We start from the raw sequence: 25,132 nt of genomic DNA on the forward strand, positions 1-25,132 counted from the left end.
CCTGCAATTTTAGCACCCCACAATCCAAGGCCCATAAGCCTGACTCAACTGACTGTGGCTGTGCTGTGAGTCTTCTATCGCCGTGCAGACATACTCTTAGAATCTGATAGTACAAGGCCTGAGTGCCCTCAGTTTCTAGTGAGGTCAGCGGAGTTTAGCATGTTAAGCCATTTACAGGATCTTCTGCTAAGACATTTCTGTTTATCCAAGACATATTTTACTTCCTGTATTTGGAATGGAACAGAAATCAATATGGCTCTGTTTGTGTATAATTCCTCCAACATATATAGCTCCATTTCTTGCCAACATGGCTTCTATGAACCCTCTGTAGGGCTTATCTTTATTGCTGAGTTAACTTGATTGTTGCCCTTAATTCAAGTCCCATCCACACACAAAACCCTTAACTCATGTTGGCTGACCTGTCAGGAGATATAAACTACAGCTCGAGTTAGCACAACCCATCAACTGCTAACACAAACACTCTGTGCTGCTAATCCAATCACTCTGGGCAGTCCCAGTGTTATTTTTGCAGTGTGGCGACTCTCATTTGACTAACTCAAGTGTAAATAACTTGCCTTAACTCTGCAGTGAAGATAGCGCATCTGTATGAAACTCCAATGACCTGAGTTATTAATTCCAATGTTATGAGTTTGCATGAGGGGGCTTGCATGATTGGGTCCAGCTTTTGTTAATTAACTGTTGCTACTGAAGTAGCAGAAGTACCAGAATTGTTTGAATGACCCATGAAGACAGTGGCCATTGTGAGACTTTTAATAATTTTTTTAAGTTACTTCATTGTTAAGAAATAAAAAGAAAGGCATTCAGAATAACTGTTAGCAGCATGTCTCTCATATTTTGCACCTATATATTTACCATCCTCTCTTTAAAAACACAGCAATTTTTTAGGCAGGAAATTAGAAATGTTGTGAACAGCCAAGCTAGTCTTTCAACCTGATTAATTAGATTTAGTCACCGTATATATTTTCTGAACCAATTTTTGGAGGCTTATAGCTAAAAAAGTGTACCACAATAGATTTCCAGACTGTTTGCAGACATCTGGTATAACACAGGTTTTGTTATTGTTGCATTATTTTTGGGGTTGGCTTGGGGGTATATAAATACAATTTTTCCTTGAAAAGAGCTAATTTTTCCCCCTCAGATTAAAACACCCTCAAATCAATGCTCTCCTTTTAAAATATAATCTTTTAAAAAAGATATATTCCTTTAAGGATCACTCTGGATATCTGAAGATGTCAGAGGAGTCAAAGTGACACCAGTAAGGTTTGGGTTGAGAATCTCCACATATGACCATAGGAGAGGTGAAGTTATGTCACAGAAAGGAGTAAATGAGCAAAACTGGGTAAAGCCACAGACAGTGTTCCATGGCAGCGGATCTAGAGCCCTACAAGCTTGATTTCTATGGAACAGGGAGGATTTTAAAAAAAAATCTTTTCAGTGCAAGATTTAAATAATAAAACTGTGCTTATAAAACATCATTTCATTGTTCACAAGTAACATCAATAGATCATCTATAAATAACTGTTAATGGAAATTCAAATAGGCTCCATGTCAACATACCAGGAAACATGATTTAATTTCTTCTAGATATTATACTCACAATCTCATCTCCTGGCAACCAGTATCCTTCTTGTTCAATACCAGCTTTTGATCCCTTACATCCCACAGTCAGGGTTTCAACAATAAGACCATCCTTCACTGCTAAGCTCAACTGACGTGTGGTCTCTTTTGGATGCATACCATGGACTCGAGACATATACCTGCACACAAAGCACAAAAGAACTCCTTAAGTAATAGTCTTTCAATCTAAATATTACCAATCCATTTTTTACAGTTGGGAGTAAAAAAATACACATTTTATTAACTGATTTAGGATCATAGCAGTTGCCAAGTTTTTTTTAACTTGTGCAATGTTACACCTCCTTCCAAACTCAGGTTGTTTCCCTAGTAGGTTCTCCACCGTGTAAGTGCTTAGAGGAGTCTGAGTGTAGTGGTATTGCAGAGGGATTTTCCGAAAAGATTCTCAAAGCTGACCACTAACCTGCCACTGGTACTTTTAGATACAGGATGAACTTTCTACCTTCAGTCCCAATCTAAGAGACCATAGTGCTTTACACACTCTGAAACTGCTAGTTTCAACAATTTTACTCATACAGACCATAGTATAGAGTGCAGCTAGGAATATAACACAGTGCATTAATTAATCTGAAGGAGACAGGACAATCATGAACAATGAAATTCATGCACCAAACATGAAACCCCAAGAGCTTCCCCAGTTATGGTAATAACTTGTCTCTTTCCTGTGCTTGAGGTTGCCAACTTGGAATGGCCACTCTCAACTACACTGGCAAGAGCAAAGAATGTACAATAGGCTATTAGGCAATTAAGTCATCTGCAGACAGAAGAAACACTAGTTAGATTTGGTCTGGTATATGAAATGTTTGCCCAAGTGTAATTTGTTATTCCCAGGCAAAAACAATGTTAACGTGAAATAAAGTAAATGATTCTCCATTCACAACAAATGCAGTGCAAGAACATTACTAGTTTTATTAAAAAAACCCACAAAGGTCCAAAATGATGTTTATGAGCCACTACTGTTTCTGGTCTGTGTGTAGAAGAAGAAGTGAGCAGCAGTCAAGTGAATGACTGAATTGTGCAGGGTCTGAGCTGTAATCAGTGGCAAATATCTGTTTTGTGTTTGTATTTTTCTAGCTATGTGTCTGTCACAGTTACACGGTTAGCTACACTTCTGTTCCCTTTCTGGTCTCTCTGAGTGTACCCCATAAGGTGCCCTCAACTAGCCTGTGGTGCAGTTCCGTAGTTCTCCCACTCTTAGACCAAACTCTGGGCTACAGTGTCCAGTGCGTCAGTTGTGCTTACCGAGCAGGTCAGAGTGAGTTCTAGAACCTGCAGTTCCTCCCTTTAGCAAGGTGTAACCAGTGCGAATTAGTGACAAAAGAGTCCTCAACACAAAATTATTGTTTATTTTAAACTGTGGGAACAAAGCACCTAGAGAAAAAGAATTTTAAAATAGTTGACATGCATGTCTGCCTTACCTAAAGGCTTACCATCCCTGATGGTAATCTAGGCAGGCCTAACTTCTTCAGATACCCCAGTGTCCCCGTGTCTCAGTCTCTTGGTCCAATAAAAGATATCACTTCACTTACCTTGTCTCTAATATTCTTACAGTGACCATCCCAATAACTAGGTCAATATACAGCATTCATAAATTATTACAGAGCAGCTCCAATTCTGTCACAGAATCTACAGTATTTGAGCTGACTAAGAACTGTGCACATCCAATTATTTTTGTTTCCCCAGGCTGTTTGTTCTTCTCATCCATCTGTTATGTCTTGTTTGTTAGGCTGAAAACTCTTGAGGCAGAGATTCTTTGTACAGTGTCTAGCATAGGGGTTCTCAAACTTCATTGCATTGCAACCCCCTTCTGACAACAAAAGTTACTACACAACCCCAGGAGGGGGGACCAAAGCCTGAGCTTTGTGTGGGGGCAACGCCGAAGCCTGACCCCTGCTACCCCTAGTGGGGGCTTCGACCCTGGGTAGTGGGGCTTGGGCTTTGGCTTCGGGCCCAGACCCCAACAAGTCTAACACCAGCCCTGGCGACCCCATTAAAACAGGGTTATAACCCACTTTGGGGTCCTGACTCACAGTTTGAGAACCGTTGGTCTAGCACAACGGGGGTCCAAGCCTGATTGGCCTTTAGGTGGTACTATTATATTAATATCAATGAATAATAAAGTTTTGGTCCATATTGAATTTATGGTCAAAGGGCCAGATCCTGTGTGGCTTTATGACCCCAGCCTCTTCTACCCTACACTACTTGACAACATATGTCCAAGCTCGGGGGGGAATGGGGCAGGGGGAGAGGGAAGGGATGCAGGAGCCAGTCATGACAGCTCTGAATCTTCTATATGCTAGGTGAATTCCCATATGGCCAAATGGGCATGGCTTTCTGGTTCCTCTGTAGTGTCACAGGAACAGGTACCCACAAGAGAATCTGGTTCAAATATCTTATTTGTAATAACAAAACCCAGTCTTTTGCAAACTTAAGCCACAGGACCTCGGAACTTGTTTTGTCACTTTATACTGTTTTAATTTTCTTTTTATTTGGTAGAAGACTACAACTGGAAGAGTTATTAGAGCTGCCTGAATAATCCAAAAACTCAGGTGGCTGACCAAGTTACCAAATGCATTTGGACCACTGCTGTGCTTTTTCCTTTTTCTCTGTGTGTCCATTTTTAATCTTTCCAAGTCTCATAAGGTCATAAAGTTTAAGGCCAGAAGGTATCACCAGATCATCTTATCCGACCTCCTGTATAGTAAAGTCTCTTCTCAGTCTGTCTCTTCTTTCTGTGTATCTTTCTCTTTACTTCTGTTCTCTTCTTTGCAATTCACTCTGGTTCTTTGCTGTGTGCATCTTAGGCCTGGTCTACACTCGGGGGCTGGGGGGGGAAAGAATCGATCTAAGTTACGCAACTTCAGCTACGTGAATAACGTAGCTGAAGTCAACGTATGTAGATCTACTCACCGTGCTGTCCTCACTGCGGTAAGTCGATGGCTGACGCTCCCCCGTCGACTCTGCCTGCGCCTCTCGCTCCGGTAGAGTACCGGAGTCGACAGGAGAGCGCTTGGGGGTTGATTTATTGCGTCTAGATTGGACTAGACACGATAAATCGACCCCCGCTGGATCGATCGCTGCTCGCCGATCCGGCAGGTAGTATAGACAAGCCCTCACCCTTTTGCTTCTTCAAGACTAAGGTATACAGCTCAAGAATAAGAGTAGTATTGTGTTTCTGCACCAAAGTCAATAACCACTTAAACACGGAGGACAAGATCCTCAGCTACTATAAATCAGTGGAGCTCCACTGAGCCAATGGAGATATGTCAATTTTCAGCAGCTGAAGATCTGTCTGTGATGACACTGGACAGTAATGTTAAATACTGCGATCCAGGTTTCCAGAACACTATCACTAGCCCAGAATTACTTTATACAGAGGTATAAAGAGCTAAATGCCTTAAAACTGAGTTAAGGATAAATGTGATTCTTTAAATACTCATGTCCACACATGCATGTGAGTGAGTACACACACAGCTTATTTAAAATGTTATTTCTAATTTGTGAAATTTGTTGACACATATTTATACTTTTACCTGATACTCTCACCTCCCCTATCAGACACCCAGCATGTTCAATTCTGACGTCTGTGACTCTTCTGGCCTTCTTAATAAAATAATAATAATGTCATCTAGCTCTTATATAACACTTTTCATCACTATCTTCATTTTACAGATGGGGAAACTGAGGCCTAAAGAAGGGCGGTGACTTTCCTAAGGTCACACACAGCAGGCCAACAGAAGAGCTGGGAATAGAACCCAAATCTCCTGAGTCTCCATCCCGTGTGCTTCCACTAGGCAATGCTGCCTTTTAGATCTATATATGTTGCTACACATCAAAGCACTGAACATTACCTAATGAAATCCTTGTAATGTCTGTTTGAATTAGGTTGGCCACCAACGTAAAGCAAGCCTTATTTTGGATGGGTGAGAAAATAGCATGGAGACAAAGTTAAATCCCTAAGACCAGCTATAATCAGTTAAGATGCTGAACCAACGTATTTCAAAAAGAGGCAACGTGTGCGGTAGAGAAATAAGCACAGGACTGGGTATCTTTGGCTATCCCTTGATGCGGGGATGATGTCTGCCACGGTGGTTCATTGGTGGGTTTTTAAGTGTCTGAGGAGCCCAATTTGTGCCCTGCAGATTTTCTCACAGAAGCGACAGGTGTAATCTTGGAGGAGACATAGTTGTTGGCTGGACTGTTGTGCCCTTTCTTTCCTCCTTTGTCTTTGTCTCATGAGCACCTCTGTTCTCCTCAAAGTGAGCTGTGTCTTGGTGTATCGTGTGGCGCAACTGTGTTCTGTTCGGCGCTGAGCCCTCGTAGTTTGTTGGGTTGATACCTTCCTTTTTAAGGTGTACTTTTGAAGCGCTTCCGCTGTCCTCCACGAGCCCTTCTTCCCTGACTTAACTGAAAGGAGTACTTGCTTCAGAAGGCAAGTGTCAGGCAAGTGTCACGTACACAGTGGCCAGCCCAGTGGGTTGGTGTTTCATGACCTGCACTTCTATACTGCTGATGCTGGCTGCAGAGAGAACGCTGATGTTAGTGCGTTGGTTTTCCCAGCTGATCCTGAGAACCCTCCTGAGGCAGCGCTGTTGGAACCACTCCAGCCGCTTGAGATGTCATCTATAGGTTACTCACACCCATAGAGAAGGGTGGGGATGACAATTGCCTTGTAAACCAAGATATTGGTGCCTGTTTGCAGATCTCTATCAATGAAGACTCATTTGAGTAGTCTTCCAAAGGATGTGCTGACACAGCGAATCCTGTATTCAATTTTTGTGTCAATGCTGGCTGTTTGGGAGAGGTAGCTGCCAAGGTATAGAAAATGATCCACGTTTTCCAGGGGTTCTCTGATGATGGTGATTTGTGGAGTATGAAGAGTAGTTTGTGCAGATGAGGGCTGGTAGAATACCTTGGCTTTCCCAGCAGTGATAGGCACCTGCAAAAAGGTTTAGGGTAGTTTGCAGGCTCTGCGCGTGCAAGAATGACAGTTCCTGCATACGGAAGGTCAGTGATGCCAATTCTTGTGATCTTAGATTTTGTTTGGAGACATCAGAGATTGAGGAGTTGACCATCCATACAATACTAAATCCCGATTTCATCAGGAAGATGGTCACAGATGAGAATTAGGATCACGGCAAGGTAAATGGAGAAGAGTGTTGGAGCAATGACACAGCCTTGCTTGACACCAGTGTGAATGATGAATGGTTTGGTTTCTGAGCCATTGCACAGAATGGTGGCAGTCATCCCATCACAGAGTAGTCTGATGATGGAAATGAATTTCTGTGGACAGTCAAACCTACACAGCACCTTCCATAGAGCATCACGACTGACAGAGTCAAAGGCCTTGGTTAGATCGATGAATGCATTGAACAGTTCCTGGTGTTGCTCTCTGCACTTCTCCTGAATCTGTCATGCCACGAAGATCGTGTCAGTTGCGGTCCTCTCTGATGGACCACAACCTTGTCATGGTGGAGAGGCCTGCATGGGCTAAAGACCCTTGGAGCTACATCGTCCAGAGCTTTCATATTCCTGATAGGGTCCCTCTTGGTGAGCAGGTTTGAGGCAAGGCTCCTGACTAACCGCGGTCCAAACTTCACAAGATCCCAACGGTGGATCAGGTGCATATAGAGGACCTTTTAGTACTCTGCGTCTGTGAAGGCGGATGAGGGATGCAGCAGGAAGGAGGTGCCCTGGTTGTCTTGGATCTCCTTGCCACTAGGTCAGGGTTTTCCTCCTGTCAAGTCACGTGTGGTCACCGCCCATGCACCAGTCTCCACACGTTAAAAGATTTCATGCGCAGGCCTCTGCCAAAGGGCTCACACCCGCACAAAGCCCTGCACTGGGGAAGACAGGAGTGGCGGTGAAGACAGGAGCAGTGATTTCTGGGAATAGTCACAAATCTGCAACTTCATGGCTGAAACAAGAGATACAAGACAATGAATTTCACCACCTGGAATGGCCACACGCTTAAGGACTCTCAGCACAGTGAATGCCCAGAAAGAAGAACTGCCATAACTGCCAGAGAACTGGCAAGACTCAACATTGATATTGCAGCGAATTGGGGCGATGAGGGCCAATTAAAAGAGGATGGAGGTGGCTACACCTTCTTTTGGAAAGGAAAGCCACCTGAAGAGAGACGCATTCACGGGATTGGCTTTGCCATCAAAAATAACATCGCCAGTTGGCTTCTGGAGCTTCCCATGGGGATCAACGAGCATCTCATGACTCTTCGGCTCAAGCTCAGCAACAGCTAATATGCCAGTCATCAGTGCATAAACCCCAACACTTGATGATGATGAAGACAACAAGGAGCAGTTTTATCGTGCTCTCGATGCAGTGCTCACAGCCACATCTAAGGCAGACAAACTGAAATCTCTGAAGAGGATCAATGCCAGAGTCGGATGGGACCCCCAACTCTGGAGTGGCACAACAGCAAAGAAGGGTGGCAAATGTAAACCCAATGATCTTCTCCTCCTCAGCAAATGTGTGGAGCATGACCCGCAAATACACAAATACCATCTTTAGGCAGAGTAACAAATTTAAAACCACCTGGAAACATCTTCGGTTCAAACACTGGCACCTCCTTGACTATGTTATAGTCAGAGCCCGAGATTACACCAATGTCCGTATAACATGAACCATGAGAGGTATAGATCACTGTTGGACACACCATCCATGAGTAAGATCAATCATGTACCTGCAGCTCGCTTCACCACACCACAAACACCCCAAAACTAAGCAAAAGTGGTATAACATCAAAGCACTTCAAGATCAAGTCAGCTGCAAGACGTTCCAGCAATACCAGTCTGAGAAACTCTCTAACTTGCCCGATAACATCACTGACATTCAAGAGCACTGGGATCATCTTAAAAATGAATGTACTGAAACTACAGGATATTCCACTCATCAGCACCAGAACTGGTTTGACAAAAACAAGGAAATCCTAGCATTAATTCAACAGAAAAGAATTGCATTCTGTAACTGGCAAAATGAGTCCTCTAACCAACGAAAACATGAGGCTTATCACTGCTCAAAGCCGAAGTCCAAAGGAGGCTATGTGACATCAAAAATAAGCGGTAGCAAGAGAAGGCTTCTGAGGTCCAGGGTTTCGTAGATCAAGATGACATGATCAGCTTCTTTCAAGCAACAAAAGCTATATATGGGCCATCTCCAAAGGCCCAACCTCCTTACGTTCCCAGGATGGCTCCACCCTCTTCAAGGACAATGCGGTCACTGAACAATGCTGGAAGCAACACTTTGAGAGCCTACTACACTGCGAATCCATGGTCTCTGAAGACACCACTGAGTCTATTCCACAATGGTCAGCAATAGAACACCTTGCTGATCCTCCATCTTTTGAGGGAGTCCAGTGTGCCATTATCCAGACAAAAAAATTACAAAACAACGGGCCCAGATTGCAGCCCATCTGTGGTTTTTAAAACTGGTGGAACAATGCTCCAGCGCAAACTTTGCCAACTCCTTGACAAAATCTGGACCTGCGAAGAAATTCCACGCCAACATTGTTACAATATTCAAGAAACGGGACAAATCTTTGTGCGGGAACTAGAAGTACTGCCCTCCTCTTCAGTGTAGGGAAGATCCTTGCCTGCATCTTATTAAACTGCCTTCTCCCCCTTGCTGAGGAACTCCTGCTCAAATCACAGTGTGGCTTCAGGCCATCCCAAGGCACTGGGTATCACACATTCTTAAATACCAAGCCCTGCTCTACCTTGGACTTCCTGCATGGCTATGGGCAAGCCACTTCTCCCTCATTTTTTCCAGCTGTAAAAGGGGAATAACAAATCCTACCTCGCAGAGCTTTTTGATTAATGAACTAATATTCATATGGTGCTTTGAAGATCTAAAGCACTAGCAACCTCCAAGTTTTGTTGTTGTTGTATTTTTAAAGAGAGCACTCTCAGTATTCATATGAGAGCATATGTGCCCATGGAAAATATTTTACTCAGAAATGTGGATATTAGTAGAAAAGTCTGGACAAAAAAATCCTTATTTATATCAAAGCATGTACAAATGTACATAAACACAAATTTAGAGAGATTATAAAGCAATTCTGCAAGTTCTGGGAGGGAGTCCGGTCCTCTTCAGCTAGGACTAAAATATGCAGCCATGAGGAGTCGGATTTGAATCAGAAAAGATGATGGCTCTTGAACAGTCAAACATGACAGCCTGATAGAAGATGAGAAGAACACTAGAAATGTGCAGAAGTGAAACACTATCCTTCACAAGCATGATGTTGGGAGTCCTAACTACTTCATCCAATCTATTACTGAGGCAAGGAGAAAATACTGTTCAAATGCCTAATGCCCAAATGATATTAATAATCCTGGAAGTCAGATTCTTCTGCTGGCAATGGATGCACAGAAACAGCTGGCACCAAGAAGTTAAGAGATTAAGAAGAGAGATGAAGCAATCCCTGATTGCTGCTTTCAACAAAGAGCTGATTAGCCTTACCTTGAGAGTTGAAGATATACCGGTCAGTTATGTTCTTGTCCAGTTCTCCATTCATCAGCAGGTTGGGAAGCATAATACACACCCCAAAGTTGTTATGTAGTCAGCCCAGAGAAGTAAAGCAAATACGTTTTCAGATTGGTGAGAATACGGCAGGGAGACAAAGTAAAATCCCCTAAATCACCAAACCGGCCCTAATAATTTAGGAGGTTCGAGCAACCCTTTTGAAATATAATTTATCTGTGCAAAGGGGAGTTAGTGCTAATCCTCACTAGATAAAATGAGTGTCTGTCTGATGTAAAGAGGAGGTTCATCCAGATAACCTGTCTGCTAAATTCCAAATTTAGCCAGATAGGGTTGCTGCCTTCAGGACAAAGAGAAAATAACTGAGGAATCTTACTTAGGCTGCTGCTCAATAGTACAGTATTTATAGCTCAGCTTTCTCAGTGTTTCTCCATCTGTAAACCGCACTGAGATTAGTGTAGGAGAATATAGCAGGATTACAATATTTGCAATAAACGTTTAAGATTCTATAACAGGTAATGTTTTCAATAACTGCAATGATCTTACCCTTTGCCTTAGACATAAATTACAGACACACCTTTGTTTATCAGTATCAAGAAAATTGAGCTTTGAAATTCCATAAAATACAAATCTGTTCGCATTAAGAAACCAGTAGAAACCAAATAAATGCATATGCACAAGAAGCTGACCAAAATGGCCTTATTAATAGTGAGTGCCACTTTGGAGGGAGCTGTCGATTGGAGAACGACCAGAAGCTCGTATGTGGGATCCTGAACCTCCTCCAGCAGGTTCTGGAGGGTGTCTGCGATCCTCCTTGGCAGCTCTTAGTACTGCTTATGAAGAAGAAGAGGCCTTCAGCTGATCTGGCAGTACCACCTGCTTTGGTTGCTCTGACTTCTCTTGTTCCTTTCCCTGCTCCAGGGGCAGTTCTTCTGGTATTCTTTGACAAGAGCAATACCGCCGGTGTTCAAAGTGTAAGACTCTACAGTAGGGGTCCCATGCACTTCAGTAAGGTCAGTGGGTGGGATCACAGTAATAAAGGGCAGATCCCATGGTGGGTACCATTGATCCTTTGACATTACGTAAGAGTCCCATGAATCTCGGAATCCCCAAATAGCTCTGGAGGCCGCATCTGGGTTGACATGCAAAGGATGAACCATCGGTGGAACCAGAGGTACTGGCTCCTGCTCCTCTTCAGAATAAGAGTCATCAAACTCGAAGGGTGAAGCCATCAGTACTGGCTACCTTTTGATGACTTGGCCAGAGGGTAACCAGGTGAATAGATCCCTGACAGTGTCAGGGCATCCACAGGTCTGCTAGTGCTTGAGATCAGTGAGTGATACGTGAACAGTGCAGTGATGTCTCTCACTAGTACCAAGTCCGACAGGATTGGTGACTCCAGATCTGTGTAAACTGCCATATCTTTGAGAAGGGCATACCGAGCTCTGGCAAGACTCTTTAGTACTGGATCCGTTGGTGCAGGCACAGGTATGGCTGCCTTGGCACAGTGTGGAACTGTTGGTGAAAAAGGGGATCAGTCCTTACTGTCCTTAACCGGTTTTGAGGACAGTTTCAGAGCACTAGACACTCCCACTATCGCCGGTGCTGTCCAATGATCACAAGATTTCCAGATGGGCCAATTCTGGGGAGTGGAGTCTCATTTAGCCCTGAGGGGAGGGAGGAAGCAGCCCTCTTTTTAGCAGACTTATGGGACATTTTGTCTGTCTTCTTGTGAGGGTGCTTCTCCTTACCCTCATTGTGCCTCTTTTTATATGAGGCCTTAAGCCTGCTGGAGTGTTCCATCGGTGCCTGAGGGGCACTGCTCGGAGGATCCAGCCAACATGGTGGGGAGCAGAAAGGCACTGGGTCCAACCAAGGCCTCCTGGAGAGCTTCTTTAGGTGCTTGCAAAGTCTGGACTCCCGGGTCTGCCTAGTACAGGGGGAAAGGAGTAGCAGATGTCACATGTTGATGGGATGTGTGACTCTCCCAGGAAGTAAAGGCAGCTCATGCACAGGTTGCTTACCAGGAAGACCTGAAGGCACCTGAGGCAAGGCTTGAAGTCTGGAACTTTGGGGATAAATGCCCCAAACGTTGGAGGGGCCCCACACCCAATGCCAGCTAACTAAACTATGACTATTAACACCACTTATAAAAACTACAAAGAATTAAAACTAATTAACTCTACACGTTTTTACAGGAACAATGGATCTAGGAAGCTAGAAGACACGGACAAAGGGGGGTTCCACCCTAGACTGCAAGTGGCAGAAAAGAAACTGGAGAAAAAGACAGTTCATACTGTCCCTTATGCCCCCAGTCTGCAGCACAGCAAGGCAAGGGGTACAGGTGCAGACCAACCGACACTGCTACTGAAGAATTTTCAGACGCAGGCATGCAAAGCAAATGCACACCCACAGTGAATAACCATAGGCACCAGCATTCTAAGAAGAAAGGGCCAACAGTCACAATACACACTATTTACTCCACTGTGCTGTACAAGACACAAAAGTGAAGAAAGGCCCTTCTCCGAAGAGCTTACAATCCATGGCCAAAATGCCGCAACTGGATCTAAGTAGACAGATTCTTGTCTCTGTGAGGAGCCCCCTTGAAGACAGTGGGCACAGCATCTGCCTGTGCGGCCGCAATCAGAGGAACATGGCCTCCAAGACACACACAGAGAAGACATGATGTACAGCAGTACTCAGAAGCGGAAGTTAACATGGACATTGAAATGAATGTTAATCTCATTTTTTCTGGCCATCATGTAAGAAATGAGGTTTTTGGAGTGATCTCAATAATCAGAGGGTGGATCATTATATTCTAGCAAGAGGTGCAATATTATAGATATTCTAGCAAGAGGTGCAACAGAAAGACCAAAACTAGACAAACATAAGGACAGGAAATAACTGAGATACCACTGTGTGACAACTGGTGGTAAATGATGACTTTTTGGTGGTGAACACTGCATTTTGGTCTGTCTTTACAACATAGTTTGTTCTTTAGGGAAGCTGAGGCTCCACCTGCTCTGCATCCCCATGTGTAGGAAGGGAAGTGACAGTCTTCTGGTGATAGTTCTCCACCCACTCAGGGTCTGGCAATGCAGTTAGCATGGGAGGAGGGGGGCTCCGTACATTTCTCTGCTTCAGCATGCCGTTAGGCTCACAATTGAGCCCTGAAAAAATAAGGCAGGTCCTATTAAAGTCAGTTGAAAGAGTTCCATTATCTTCAATGGGAGTTGGACTGAGTCTCTAGATACTAATGATACGTACCTAAAAATGTCTTAGATTCTAGGGACAGACCTTAATTTATATCTCAAATGAAAGCAATGGGAAGTGAAAGGGAAAGTGGAACCTCTCCCAGAAATCCATGGAAAAATGATTTTCATACTAAAAGGAATAGCATAATACAACTGTTATTCAGTTTCTTATTCATATTCTTATTCTTATATTATACCCATCACTATGATATCAGGGGTCCTAGAATTGGAATGAGGAAAGGTAGTTTGCTTTAAATCCACCACCTTACAGGAGTTTTGTTAAGAATATATTGCCCAGCCCTAACGGAAGTAAAAATGTAAGAGATGGACTTTTTTAATAAATATGTTTAGATAACACTATTTAAGAGCTTAAATCATTTAGGCCCAAACTTGGGAATCAGTTGTCAAGCCAGATAGCAAAGCTATTCCCTAGTGTTCTCTGCAGAAGACCAGAAGAGGAACAATCTCTCTCCTCCATGATGCTTGCGGTTGTGCTTCAAGGCACCCCATTCAAGAGATACCTACTTCCTGTGCAGATCCCCTCCATATATCCCACTCCCTCAGAGAGCAGTACCACATCAGGGATCTGACTCTCACAAAATACATGGATAGACTTAGACGTTACAAATAAATACTTTCCAAAACAACATATTTGAAAATCATCCCTTTTTTCCTTATCTATCAGGACCTGAATGCTAGACTGAGACTTGATGACATTGCACACATAGAAAAAAGTACAGATAGCTGAATTCTTTATACTGTTCTACGAGTGTGATGGCAGAAAAAACTTCTTTCAGTTTGTTCTGTATTCTGTTTGGATTAAATTCAGCAAGTCCGTATAATACACTGGACAGTCTTGCTTTCATTAATTAAAGTCTAAAATTGAAGAAACTGTTAACTGCTTTTTGCAAAAATGAACTTTTTATACTTTAACAAACACAGGTATGGACATTACAGGTTACCTTCTTAGAAAAATATCATAGGAACTAGGATTGTCAAACTCCACACAATATTTACAAACATTACCCTTAACAGTATTTAAATAGGACCTGGTCATTTGTTTTTAGTGTCTGAAGCAATGAACAAAACATTGAGGATTATACTTTGCATAGTAACAAGTACTGTAGAAAGAAGTTAAGATGAGTTTGCATTCATTAGCAAGTATCTACCAGGGAGAAACACTGCTGTTTTCAATAACTGTTTGTTTGTACTACTAGTGATAATAATCTTATCCACCAATCATAGTCATGCTCAGTTCATGCTCAGCGATTACTTCACATGCCATACCAACAAAAGGCAGCCAGCTCTGGGATGAAATGTGGAAATCATTCTGCAACACCAGTACTGCACAACAGAGTGCTTAGGAGAGGAATTATCCAGTGGAAACTGCAGGGGCAATCTAGATAGGAAGAAGCTATCAAATGGAACTAATTCTTGCAAAAAGAATGGTGAGATCTTTGTGTGGTTTACCACTGATATCTAATCCAAAGAAAATCACACCAGATTATTGCTCTTCATCTCTAGCTCCTTTGCTCTGCTTCCTAGGTGCAAAAGAACTAGACAACTTCCCTACCAAAGTAACTGCGGATTCCTCCAGAATGGAGGAACCCCCACTAGCACAGCAAGTTACAACATCCATTCTCCCCCTCGCCCCTCCCGCCCCAGACAGGGTGTATTTTGGGACTTGGTGAGGGCATGGCTGGAGTGCCCTTGTGCTCCATCAATCCTTGCCTCTGTAATGGCCCTCCACCCTAGGTCCTGCATCAATCTTAATTCAACTAGACTGAGGATCTCACATGTCATCTGCATCAATTTAATGTCCCATAATACTTGGCTGGGCATTGGTTTCAATACAGACTTAACAGGGTTGCACTCTTCTTTGTAAATCACCAATACCACTGCATACAGAACCTAGGTTTTCCTGTGATGTTTTTCATTAAGCGGCTAAGTTAATGTGATTCAACAAGATCACTGTCCAATGTCATTTGGCTGCAAATATGGACTGTATAAAGACAACATGGAAGGAAAAGTATCTTAATCTATAGATGTTAAATGCCAGGGTGATATTTTAACCAGGGCTATTAACAATTTAAGACTTTTAACTCTTCTAGCACCCACATTAACTGCAGCCAGTTTCTTCACATCACCTTCCAGCAGGGGATCACAACCTCTCTCCTCCTAGTGCAACTCAAATAAATTTCTCCCATGCCTGTTTCCATCTCCCTTAGGATCAAAGATAGATTTATTTTTCTCAGAGGTGTCTGAAAGTGACTGTTAATAGGAACTGTTGACACAACCAAACCTAGGCATTTTACATTTTATGTTGCTTAGGGTAGAACATAAAGATGAAATCACAAATAAAATTAATGTTAAGCAGAACATAAACCAGCTAGACTAAAGCATTATGAAAAGTGTAGCTGTCTAGACTCTAAACCAAATTACGGGGAATACTGATTAAACAAGATGAAACATTTCCATCATAGAAAGATCTTTGTGCCGGCCAACTGATGCCAGCCTGTCAGTGTTCTTCAGAGGTCCAGCAAGATGTGAGAGTTCAGCTTAATTACTCCCTTCTCTCATAGTCTTATGTGTCTCTGTGAGCCCAGATGTTAAGAATCTTCATTATTATGTTGAATATTGCCTCACTCTTTAATCCAGACATTAATATACCACCATAATTTTGTGCAAAGTTACAATGCAAAATTGATTAGACTTAATATCACTTTTTTCAGCTAGTTTTTAAATTTTCCTTCTATTAATTTGCACTGGTTTATAGCTCTGCATTTCAAAAGCCTTTCAAATTTTCAACCTGAGTGAGTCATATACACAAATAATATAAAAACTATCAACATAAAAACCAATTAATCAGTCCAAGAAAGACTAACACTCTGGTGCCTATAAATATACTTTTTTGCAATGCATTTCTATGTGTTTACATATAAAATGAAGAAATATTATAAATTACTAATTTGAAATTTTACCTTCGTATCAGATTTTTGTACAAATGACCAGTTTCTTATATATTTATATATTCTTATATAGAGAGTTTTCTTATATATTTCTTTGCTTTATGAGTATACTGATCTTTAAACTAACTAACTGAATGCTCACAAAAGCATAAAGGACATTTTTGTTCTTCCTAGGGTGGTTTAACACTGAATATTTACAAGACTTAGGGCTTCTAGTTTCAAGAAGTGTATGTACAAAGTTTAGTCTACTATAAAAAACAGTGCTAGGAGAACAAGAAAAACATTTTCTGAGCCAAAGGCACCAACTACAATATTATCAATTTCATGCAGCTTACCTTAGGAAAAATAAAGTAATGTAGGAAAGGGGATTGATTTAACAAGATCAGAGAAAAACAGCACCTTATTCTTGTCTCTGTAACAGAAAGAGTTCATGGCTGTTAAAGAGAGATTCAAACACAGGGTTTTCCTTAGGCTTGGTCTACACTACCAACTTACGTTGGTATAACTACCGTCTTAACCCCCAGCGTAGACAGTGCTATGTCAACAGGAAAAGTGCTCACGTCGACATAACTCCCGCCTCTCAGGGAGATGGAGTACCTACACCGACAAAAGAATCTCTCCCGTTGGCGTAGGTAGCATCTTCACTAAGCGCTGCAGTGCTGTTAAGTGTCGACTAGCCCTTAGTATCATCTCTTCATTGTGTGTTTGTGATTGGGGCAATAATGTTCTGGTTCTCTCTGTGTAATGCTCACATCACACACCTTTGTTGAACTGTACAGAACACAGAAGTGCTTTTTACACTATGTGTTATGGAAAATACTTCATGATACTATTTCCCCTTCCCTTTTCACCTGCCAAAATTTCAGGTTTCCATAACTTGCTTCATCACCTTACCTATTCTGTCAGGTTGGAATTCACCATGGTTTGATATCAAATGCTAGATCTTGAAAGTGCTCCCTTTCAACAACTGATATATGCCTTTCTGCTGCTATGGTTAAAGATACACCAAGAAGAACAGTAAAGAAAGAGATGAGAAATGATCTAATAACACCAGCCAGAAGTAAACTAATGCAATAATTGTACTATATTCCTCTGGATAGCAAGATACCTTATCTCAAACAGCAGTTTTCAGATAAACCTACTCATAACTAATAGTAAGACAAAAGACATTTTGAGAAGAACAATCTGACAAAGGAAAAGAAATTGAAATAGCAACAAAATGATAATTTCAGTCAAAAAATTTCAGACACAGGTAACAGGATTACCTGGTCATAAATTCAAAGATAATCTGCTTTCTTAATCATTGTTATTACTTTCTATTGTTTATGTATAAGTAATGAGTTGTGATATGAAGAACGCTAGGGAGATTTACATTTTCATCAAAGCCAGAGATGCCATCAGCAGTGACAGTCAGATTTTCTAAATGGTTTCTGATCCTGAAGCAAGCACATAGTAAGCAAACCAGATGTTCTGGTTTAAGTGAGATCATCTTAAGTTTTGAAGCACTATCTTGTCATTCCATTATATATGCTCATTCATCCCATTTTGAGGCCATTCCCTACAGTTCAGTCTGCTTGTCCCTCAGCTTGCTTCATCAGCACTCCTAGAAATGTGTCTTCTGGGGAAACTCAGCCCAGGAACTGGACAGCTCAACAAAAGGAGATCTGTCACTGTTAATTGCCCTTAGCGTGTGGAGAAACTTCACAGAATGATATTCAGAGAAGAACACACACACACACACCTCCGCTTTCAGAGCTAATTATGGAATGGGAGGGGCACACACACAATCTAAAACTGCAGCTGACTCAACCTCATTTTGGTAATCAGAAAATCTCAAGTCAATAAAGTAGAATTTCATATCTAGTAATTCTTCTCTGTGATATCATCCCATCAGGTACACTCTGCCATGTACCCAACAAACATAGTACCCTTAGAAGGACAGAGTTTTGACACCCTCTATAGGATTAATGCCTCCCCTCTTCTCAGGGTACATCTACACTACAGCCAGGATCGACGCTCTGAGATTGATCGACCGGCGGTTGATTTAGTCGGTCTAGTGTACATCCGCCAAATTAACATCAGATCACTCTCCAGTCGACCCCGTACTCTACCCCCAACAAGAAGAGTAAGGTAAGTCGACAAGAGAGTTTCTCCCATTGACCCCCCCAAAGGTGTAGACCCCACGGTAACACGAAATAAGGTACACTGACTCCAACTACATTATTCATGTAGCTGGAGTTGCGTAGCATAGGTCGACTTACCGTGGTAGTGTAGACACAGCCTCAGAGATTCAACTGAGCTGTAACTTAAATCAAAATAGAACTTAACAAAAACAACCCCACAGAACTAAAACAGATCTGACAAGGCCAAGGTGGGTATCTACATCAGTAGAAGTGAACCACAGAAAAGCGTTACCACACAAGAAATTCTCCTTTCAATGACTTGGTTCTATGATCAGTATAGACTGATATCATCCTTCAGTCAACAGTCAGAAAGGAGTTACCACACAAGAAATACAGACTGATATTTGTATTTCTTTGCAAGATGCAGACTGATATCATCTGAGCAACATATCCCCAACCAAAAGGCAGAGAAACACAGAGAGGGAAATCAACATGCTAGGTGCTATACAGAGCCATCAGGGCAGTAGGATTAAGAGAACCCAATTCTGCCTCCCGTCATTAAAAATTCAACAAAAAAAGACAGATTCAACTAACAAACTGGTGGAACTCGAAAGGAACTTTACTGAAATCACAGGCTTCCATCGCTCACTGCCTGGGGCAGTCCACAACAGCCCTAGCCAAATTAACTTTATATCCAGGTGAGGGGAGGTCTCCTACCTTGTTGTCCTCTGCAAACATTGGGCCTTTTCAGGATCTTCAACTAGGATGATGGAGTTTTGCGATTTTTCATATTCAATGGAATGGTGGAGGTAAATATTAATAGCCTCTACATATCAAAGAAAAGCATAGCTTCTCTATCTGCACTCTAGCACTCTGGGCAATGGCGCAGCTTCACAGATAAAGGAAAGGGTACAGAGAAAGGCAACAAAAATGATTAACAGTACGGAACAGCTTCCATATGAGGAAAGATTAAAAAGACTGGACTATTCAACTGGGAAAAGAGATGACTAAGGGGGGATATGATAAAATCATGAATGGTGTGGAGAAAGTGAACAGAGAACTGTTACCTACCCCTTCACATAACATAAGAACCAGGGATCATCCAATGAAATTAATAGACAGAAGTTTTAAAACAAACATAAGAACAGCCATACTGGGTCAGACCAATGGTCCATCTAGACCAGTATCCTGTCTTCCAACAGTGGCCAATGCCAGATGCTTCAGAGGGAATGAACAGAATAGTTAATCATCAAGTGATCCACCCGTCACGCATTCTCAGCTTCTGGCAAACAGAAGCTAGAGACACTTCAGAGCATGGTTTTGCATTCCTGCCCATCCTGGACAATAGCCATTGATGGACCTATCCTCCATGAACTTATCTTGTTATTTTTGGACCCTGTTATAGTCTTGGCCTTCACAATATCCTCTGGCAAAGAGTTCCATAGGCTGACTGTGCATTGTGTGAAGAAGTACTTCCCTTTGTTTGTTTTAAACCTGCTGCCTAATAATTATGTGTTATGAGGAGTAAATAACACTTCCTTATTTACTTTCTCCACACCAGTCATGATTTTATAGACCTCTATCATATCCCCCCTTACGCATCTCTTTTCCAAGCTGAAAAGTCCCACTTTTATTAATCTTTCCTCATATGGAAGCTGTTCCATACCCCTAATCATTTCGTTGCCCTTTTCTGTACCATTTCCAATTCCAATATTTTTTTTTTGAGATAGGGTGAACATATCTGCACGCAGTATTCAAGATGTGGGCACACTATGGATTTATATAGACACAATATGATATTTTCTGTCTTATTATCTATCCCTTTCCTAATGATTCCCAACATTCTGTTAGCTTTTTTGACTGCCACTGCACATTGAGCTGGAAGTACATAAGTACTTCACGCAACACACAGTTAACCTGTGGAATTCATTACGCGGGGAAGCTGTGAAGGCAAAAAACTACAACTGGATTAAAAAAATTAAATAAGCTCATGGAGGATAAGTCCATCAATAGCTATTAGCCAAGGTGGTCAGGGATGCAACCCCATGCTCTGCGTGTCCCTAAGCCTCTGACTGCCAGATGGTAGGACTCGATGACAGTGAATAGATCACTTGGTAATTTCCCTGTTCTGTTCATTCCCTCTGAAGCATCTGGCATTGGCCACTTTTGGAAGACAGGATACTGGACTAGATGAACCATTATGGCTGTTCTTATGGGACGGAGATTAGGGTAAGGCCCACAGCTATTGGGTTTGAAGCAGGAATTAATGCAGGGCAGTCCTATGGGCTATTTTATGCATGAGGCCAGACTAGATGATCAGTTATGGCCTTAAAAATACATCAGTCTACTTTATTAGAGAAATACAAGGAAAGACCAGTGAGAGAGCAGCCATCTCCACTATTTCACAGGCCGGGAGATTCCTTCCAAAGGACCACCACCTTCCAGGATGTTAGGGGAAGGATGACAGAGTTGAAAAGCTCAAAGGAAGTAAATTGTGTGAGCCCAACACTAATTTTGGCTCCAGTGTGGGAAAGTAGAACTGGCCGGGGGAAAAACAGACAGCAGCTTCAGAAAACCAAGACACCAAGGGAGAAGCACAGAGCACATGATGTCAGTACCAGCGCCCTGGCAGGCCAGGCCTGTATCACATCATCCCTTGAAAAAGCTCAGAATAAAGGGAAAGAAACATTCTTAGCTTGCTCACCGCATCTGAGCTTGATGTAAAGAAGACTGCCCACAGCCTCTTTTCTTCTGGGCAACAGCAAGATGTAGACAACCTGGTGTAAAAGACCAAGCTCCTAGAACATCACTTGGTCAGGAGCCACAATGATAGACTGAGTTGATCTGGGAGAGGTGAAGGTCTCTTGTGACACAAGGCAGGAGAGAAAGGTTAGAAGGACTGATGATTCTCAAGTCACCAGTTACAAATCCACAAAACTACACCCTTCTTGGCCAGTTGAGCAGGTGTGCTTTGTCTTGTAAAGGAACCTCAGATTGGTAGAGAGGAGGTGATGTCGGGGAACACACATACTAGGATGTAACTCCATTAACTGGAGATGTTGCCCTGTGCTACTGTCCTTGGGTCTTGGACTACGCAACGTAAGTTCATTGTTTTCTGGGTTTTCCTGACCAAAATACATCTCTGATTGCCAGGACCAAATCTCTAGATCAGAGATGGAAGAGGCAAGCTTTTTCCCTTAGAATCCATTCGGTGGGATGCATTTTGTCTGAGTCAATAGGCTGCTGGATTCAGCTATTTCAGTATTTGTGGGGTGCTGAGGGGAAAAGAACAGTTGTAGGGCCTCCTGTACCTATTTTACTCTTTGAGCGTTATGATCAGTTGACTTAGGCAACTACTGCTATGTTTTCAATATAAAGGAAAATATGATAATGAAAACAAAACTGATATAAGATTACCAGAGCCATTTTCACCGTTTGAAACTCTAGGGCACTGATGCCTTTGACAATTTCACCTGTTTTGTTGTCCAGTGTTCCTGCTCAGAAACTCAGTGATCAGTTACCTTCCTCCAGGACGTGACTTCCTACTTCTCGAGATATAAACAGAAGCCCTAGAACTGGCTATTCCTTGCACAATGAAGTACGCTGTCCTGCCTTTGACTTAGTATCTGATACTGGTTGTGCCTATGCTTGTGTGACATTTGAGTCAGTCCATCTGAACATTATAGCCCTATGATGTTAAGTCCTTGTCTGGTTAAAAATAGTCTTTGGTTAACCCTGGAAAATAACTCCACTGATTCAAAATCCTCACGAACTGGCACAAGTCCTGACTCTCTGAACCTTTTCTCAGGAAGGAATGACATTTTGGAAGCCGACGACTTGCCTAATCAGGTAGTTCTTCTGGAGAGACACTCTGGGGGGAGTCTTGAGGTCCTGGTTCAAGCACTAAAGTCATATCTGCTTTTGAATATCCCAGTATTTTGAAACATGGACCATAAAAACCAGGAGAACAGTGTGTGGGATGCTCCAGCCAACAGTCTGGAAGTTCTACTGGCAGCTGCTACAGGATGCAGGCCCATGTCGACAAGGAAAAGAAATGCCCAGATTTTTTATTATTATTTTTGAAGGTCAGGGGAGGGGCTGAGTATTACTTAGTCTATCTTCTGCAGAAATCCAGTGTAGGCACACATGAGCTGGGCTTATCATGTCTTCTTCCTTGTGCTTCCCTATGATTTTCATCGGTGAGGGGCTTCATCCTATGCATCCCCTTAAGAGTCTTCAGATATCATACGCCCCTCAGTTTCCTTCCCCTGAATATTCCCCTGAGTGCACGAGGAGGTGTGGTTAAACACCATAGAGGTCTATGGGTGATTCAGCTGCAGGCACAGGAGCAATGACTGCCTCTCTGTAGAGGGTCTCAGAATAAATACAGATTGGGAAGAAAGACTCATTGAGAGACACCTTGAAGGTGCTGCTGCCAGTGAAGAGTGCAGGCCTTTTTTTGCTGGCTCCATGGCTAGCTTTCCAAGCTAAGGGAAATTTAAAAAAACAAAAAAACTAAAAAACTGAGGTATTGTAAAAAATAAATTAAATAAATAAATATAGGCCCAAGTGCACACACAGCCCAAGTAAAAGAAGAGCCTCAAAGTGGGTTCAGGTAAAAAGAATAAGCAGCATGTGATCCTGCCAGCAGAACTAGCAGTCTGCTTTGTTCTGGCTTAACTCTTCAGAAGCAGGAAGTAAAGTGAATCTATGCAGAGACAAGGCAGGAAGGAGCTGACTCAGGAGTGTGCCAGTGTTCTGTGTTCTCACTAGTTTTCACACATCTGACTGATAAGTGCAGGAGTGACTACTCATCAGTTTGCACCACTGGTAACTAAGTTACAGAACTATAAGTGACACAGCAGTGTAGGTTAAACCTACTACAGTTTACCTTATTAGAGGTCAGCGTAATGAACAAGATAGCTTTATAACACAATCAATTGTACTGGTGAAAACAGTTGGAGCCAGACCACTAAAGTTAGAGCTAGTTTAATAGTCCAAACAGGCAAATAATAGTGCAGAGGTCTACAGAGCTTGTATCTATGCTGCATGCAATTTATGAAATGTATATACTTTAATACTGATGAAACTGAGGATTTAATTGTATTTAGTTTTGCAGGTCACCATAAATAAAATCAATTGTTAGGGTAAAGCTTTAAAGTGTGTGTTCTTGAAATATCAGTATTTGTAATAGGCCAGATTCAACCAACCTTACACTGAATAGCACACCTCACTACTCAAGATGCATTTAGTGAACTTTATAATAATTGTATAAATACAAGTTGCCTAAATCTCAAATGTGCTCACCACTCACAAATTTCAATGAAGCCAACTGGAGCTGTGGGTGCACAGCATTTCTGATACTCATTTATATTTAAGTATATGAATATGAAATTAGGTACCTAACTTTAGGCCACCTAAATTTGAAAATGATAGTGCAAAAGAACTATTTTTTAAAGGACTGCATACTTATTTACAGAAATAAAGTATTTTTCTAAATCCCGAATGTTGTCAAAGTACTTTCTCACCAATGCTACTGAATATGAAAAGTAATTCAGACCACAGGTTATTTGAAAAAACATTGTTTATAACGAGAATTATCTAATATAATGTAATACAACTTTATTCTGTACAGTAACTTTCTTACCAATTGCATCTCACAACACTTTACTGAGAGAGATAACATAATTACCAAGGTAAATCATAAATAGTAGTAGAGGGAAAGAGAAACATAGAGTTATAGGCAAGGGAGAAAAAGATATATTTTCTGTTTAGATTTGATATGAAATGAAGTTCTTCACATAAATCTTCACGATATTAATTTTGAAACTAGAACAAGTATTGGTTATAAAATCAAATCTTAGAGAAACACTAGAACTACCTCTTGTGATATCATACATTTTACTAAAAATAAGCGATACAACCGCATTTGCTCCAACCCCTCAGACAGAGACAAACACCTACAAGATCTCTGTCAAGCTTTCTTACAACTACAGTACCCACCTGCGGAAGTAAAGAAACAGATCGATAGGGCCAGAAGAGTTCCCAGAAGTTACCTACTACAGGACAGGCCTAACAAAGAAAATAACAGAACGCCACTAGCCGTCACCTTCAGCCCCCAACTAAAACCCCTCCAACGCATTATTAAGGATCTACAACCTATCCTAAAGGATGACCCAACACTCTCACAAATCTTGGGAGACAGGCCAGTCCTTGCCTACAGACAGCCCCGCAACCTGAAGCAAATACTCACCAACAACCACATACCACACAACAGAACCACTAACCCAGGAACTTATCCTTGCAACAAAGCCCGTTGCCAATTGTGCCCACATATCTATTCAGGGGACACCATCACAGGGCCTAATAACATCAGCCACACTATCAGAGGCTCGTTCACCTGCACATCCACCAATGTGATTTATGCCATCATGTGCCAGCAATGCCCCTCTGCCATGTACATTGGTCAAACTGGACAGTCTCTACGTAAAAGAATAAATGGACACAAATCAGATGTCAAGAATTATAACATTCATAAACCAGTCGGAGAACACTTCAATCTCTCTGGTCACGCAATCACAGACATGAAGGTCGCTATCTTAAAACAAAAAAACTTCAAATCCAGACTCCAGCG

General features: G+C 42.0%; 1 protein-coding gene across 7 annotated transcripts in view; it reads right to left on the minus strand.

Annotated features, from left to right (window-relative positions):
• The window catches only part of ZMYND11 (zinc finger MYND-type containing 11), a 161,242-nt gene that overhangs the window by 52,312 nt on the left and 83,798 nt on the right, over window positions 1-25,132 (minus strand). For all 7 annotated transcript variants that reach the window (XM_077808348.1, XM_077808347.1, XM_077808346.1 and 4 more), the window contains exon 3: window positions 1,619-1,778. In XM_077808348.1, coding sequence (XP_077664474.1) covers window positions 1,619-1,778 — 160 coding nt within the window. The remainder of the gene's footprint in view (window positions 1-1,618; window positions 1,779-25,132) is intronic.

The sequence above is a fragment of the Eretmochelys imbricata genome, chromosome 2 (genome assembly GCF_965152235.1).
Source record: "Eretmochelys imbricata isolate rEreImb1 chromosome 2, rEreImb1.hap1, whole genome shotgun sequence".
Taxonomy (NCBI): Eukaryota; Metazoa; Chordata; order Testudines; family Cheloniidae; genus Eretmochelys; species Eretmochelys imbricata.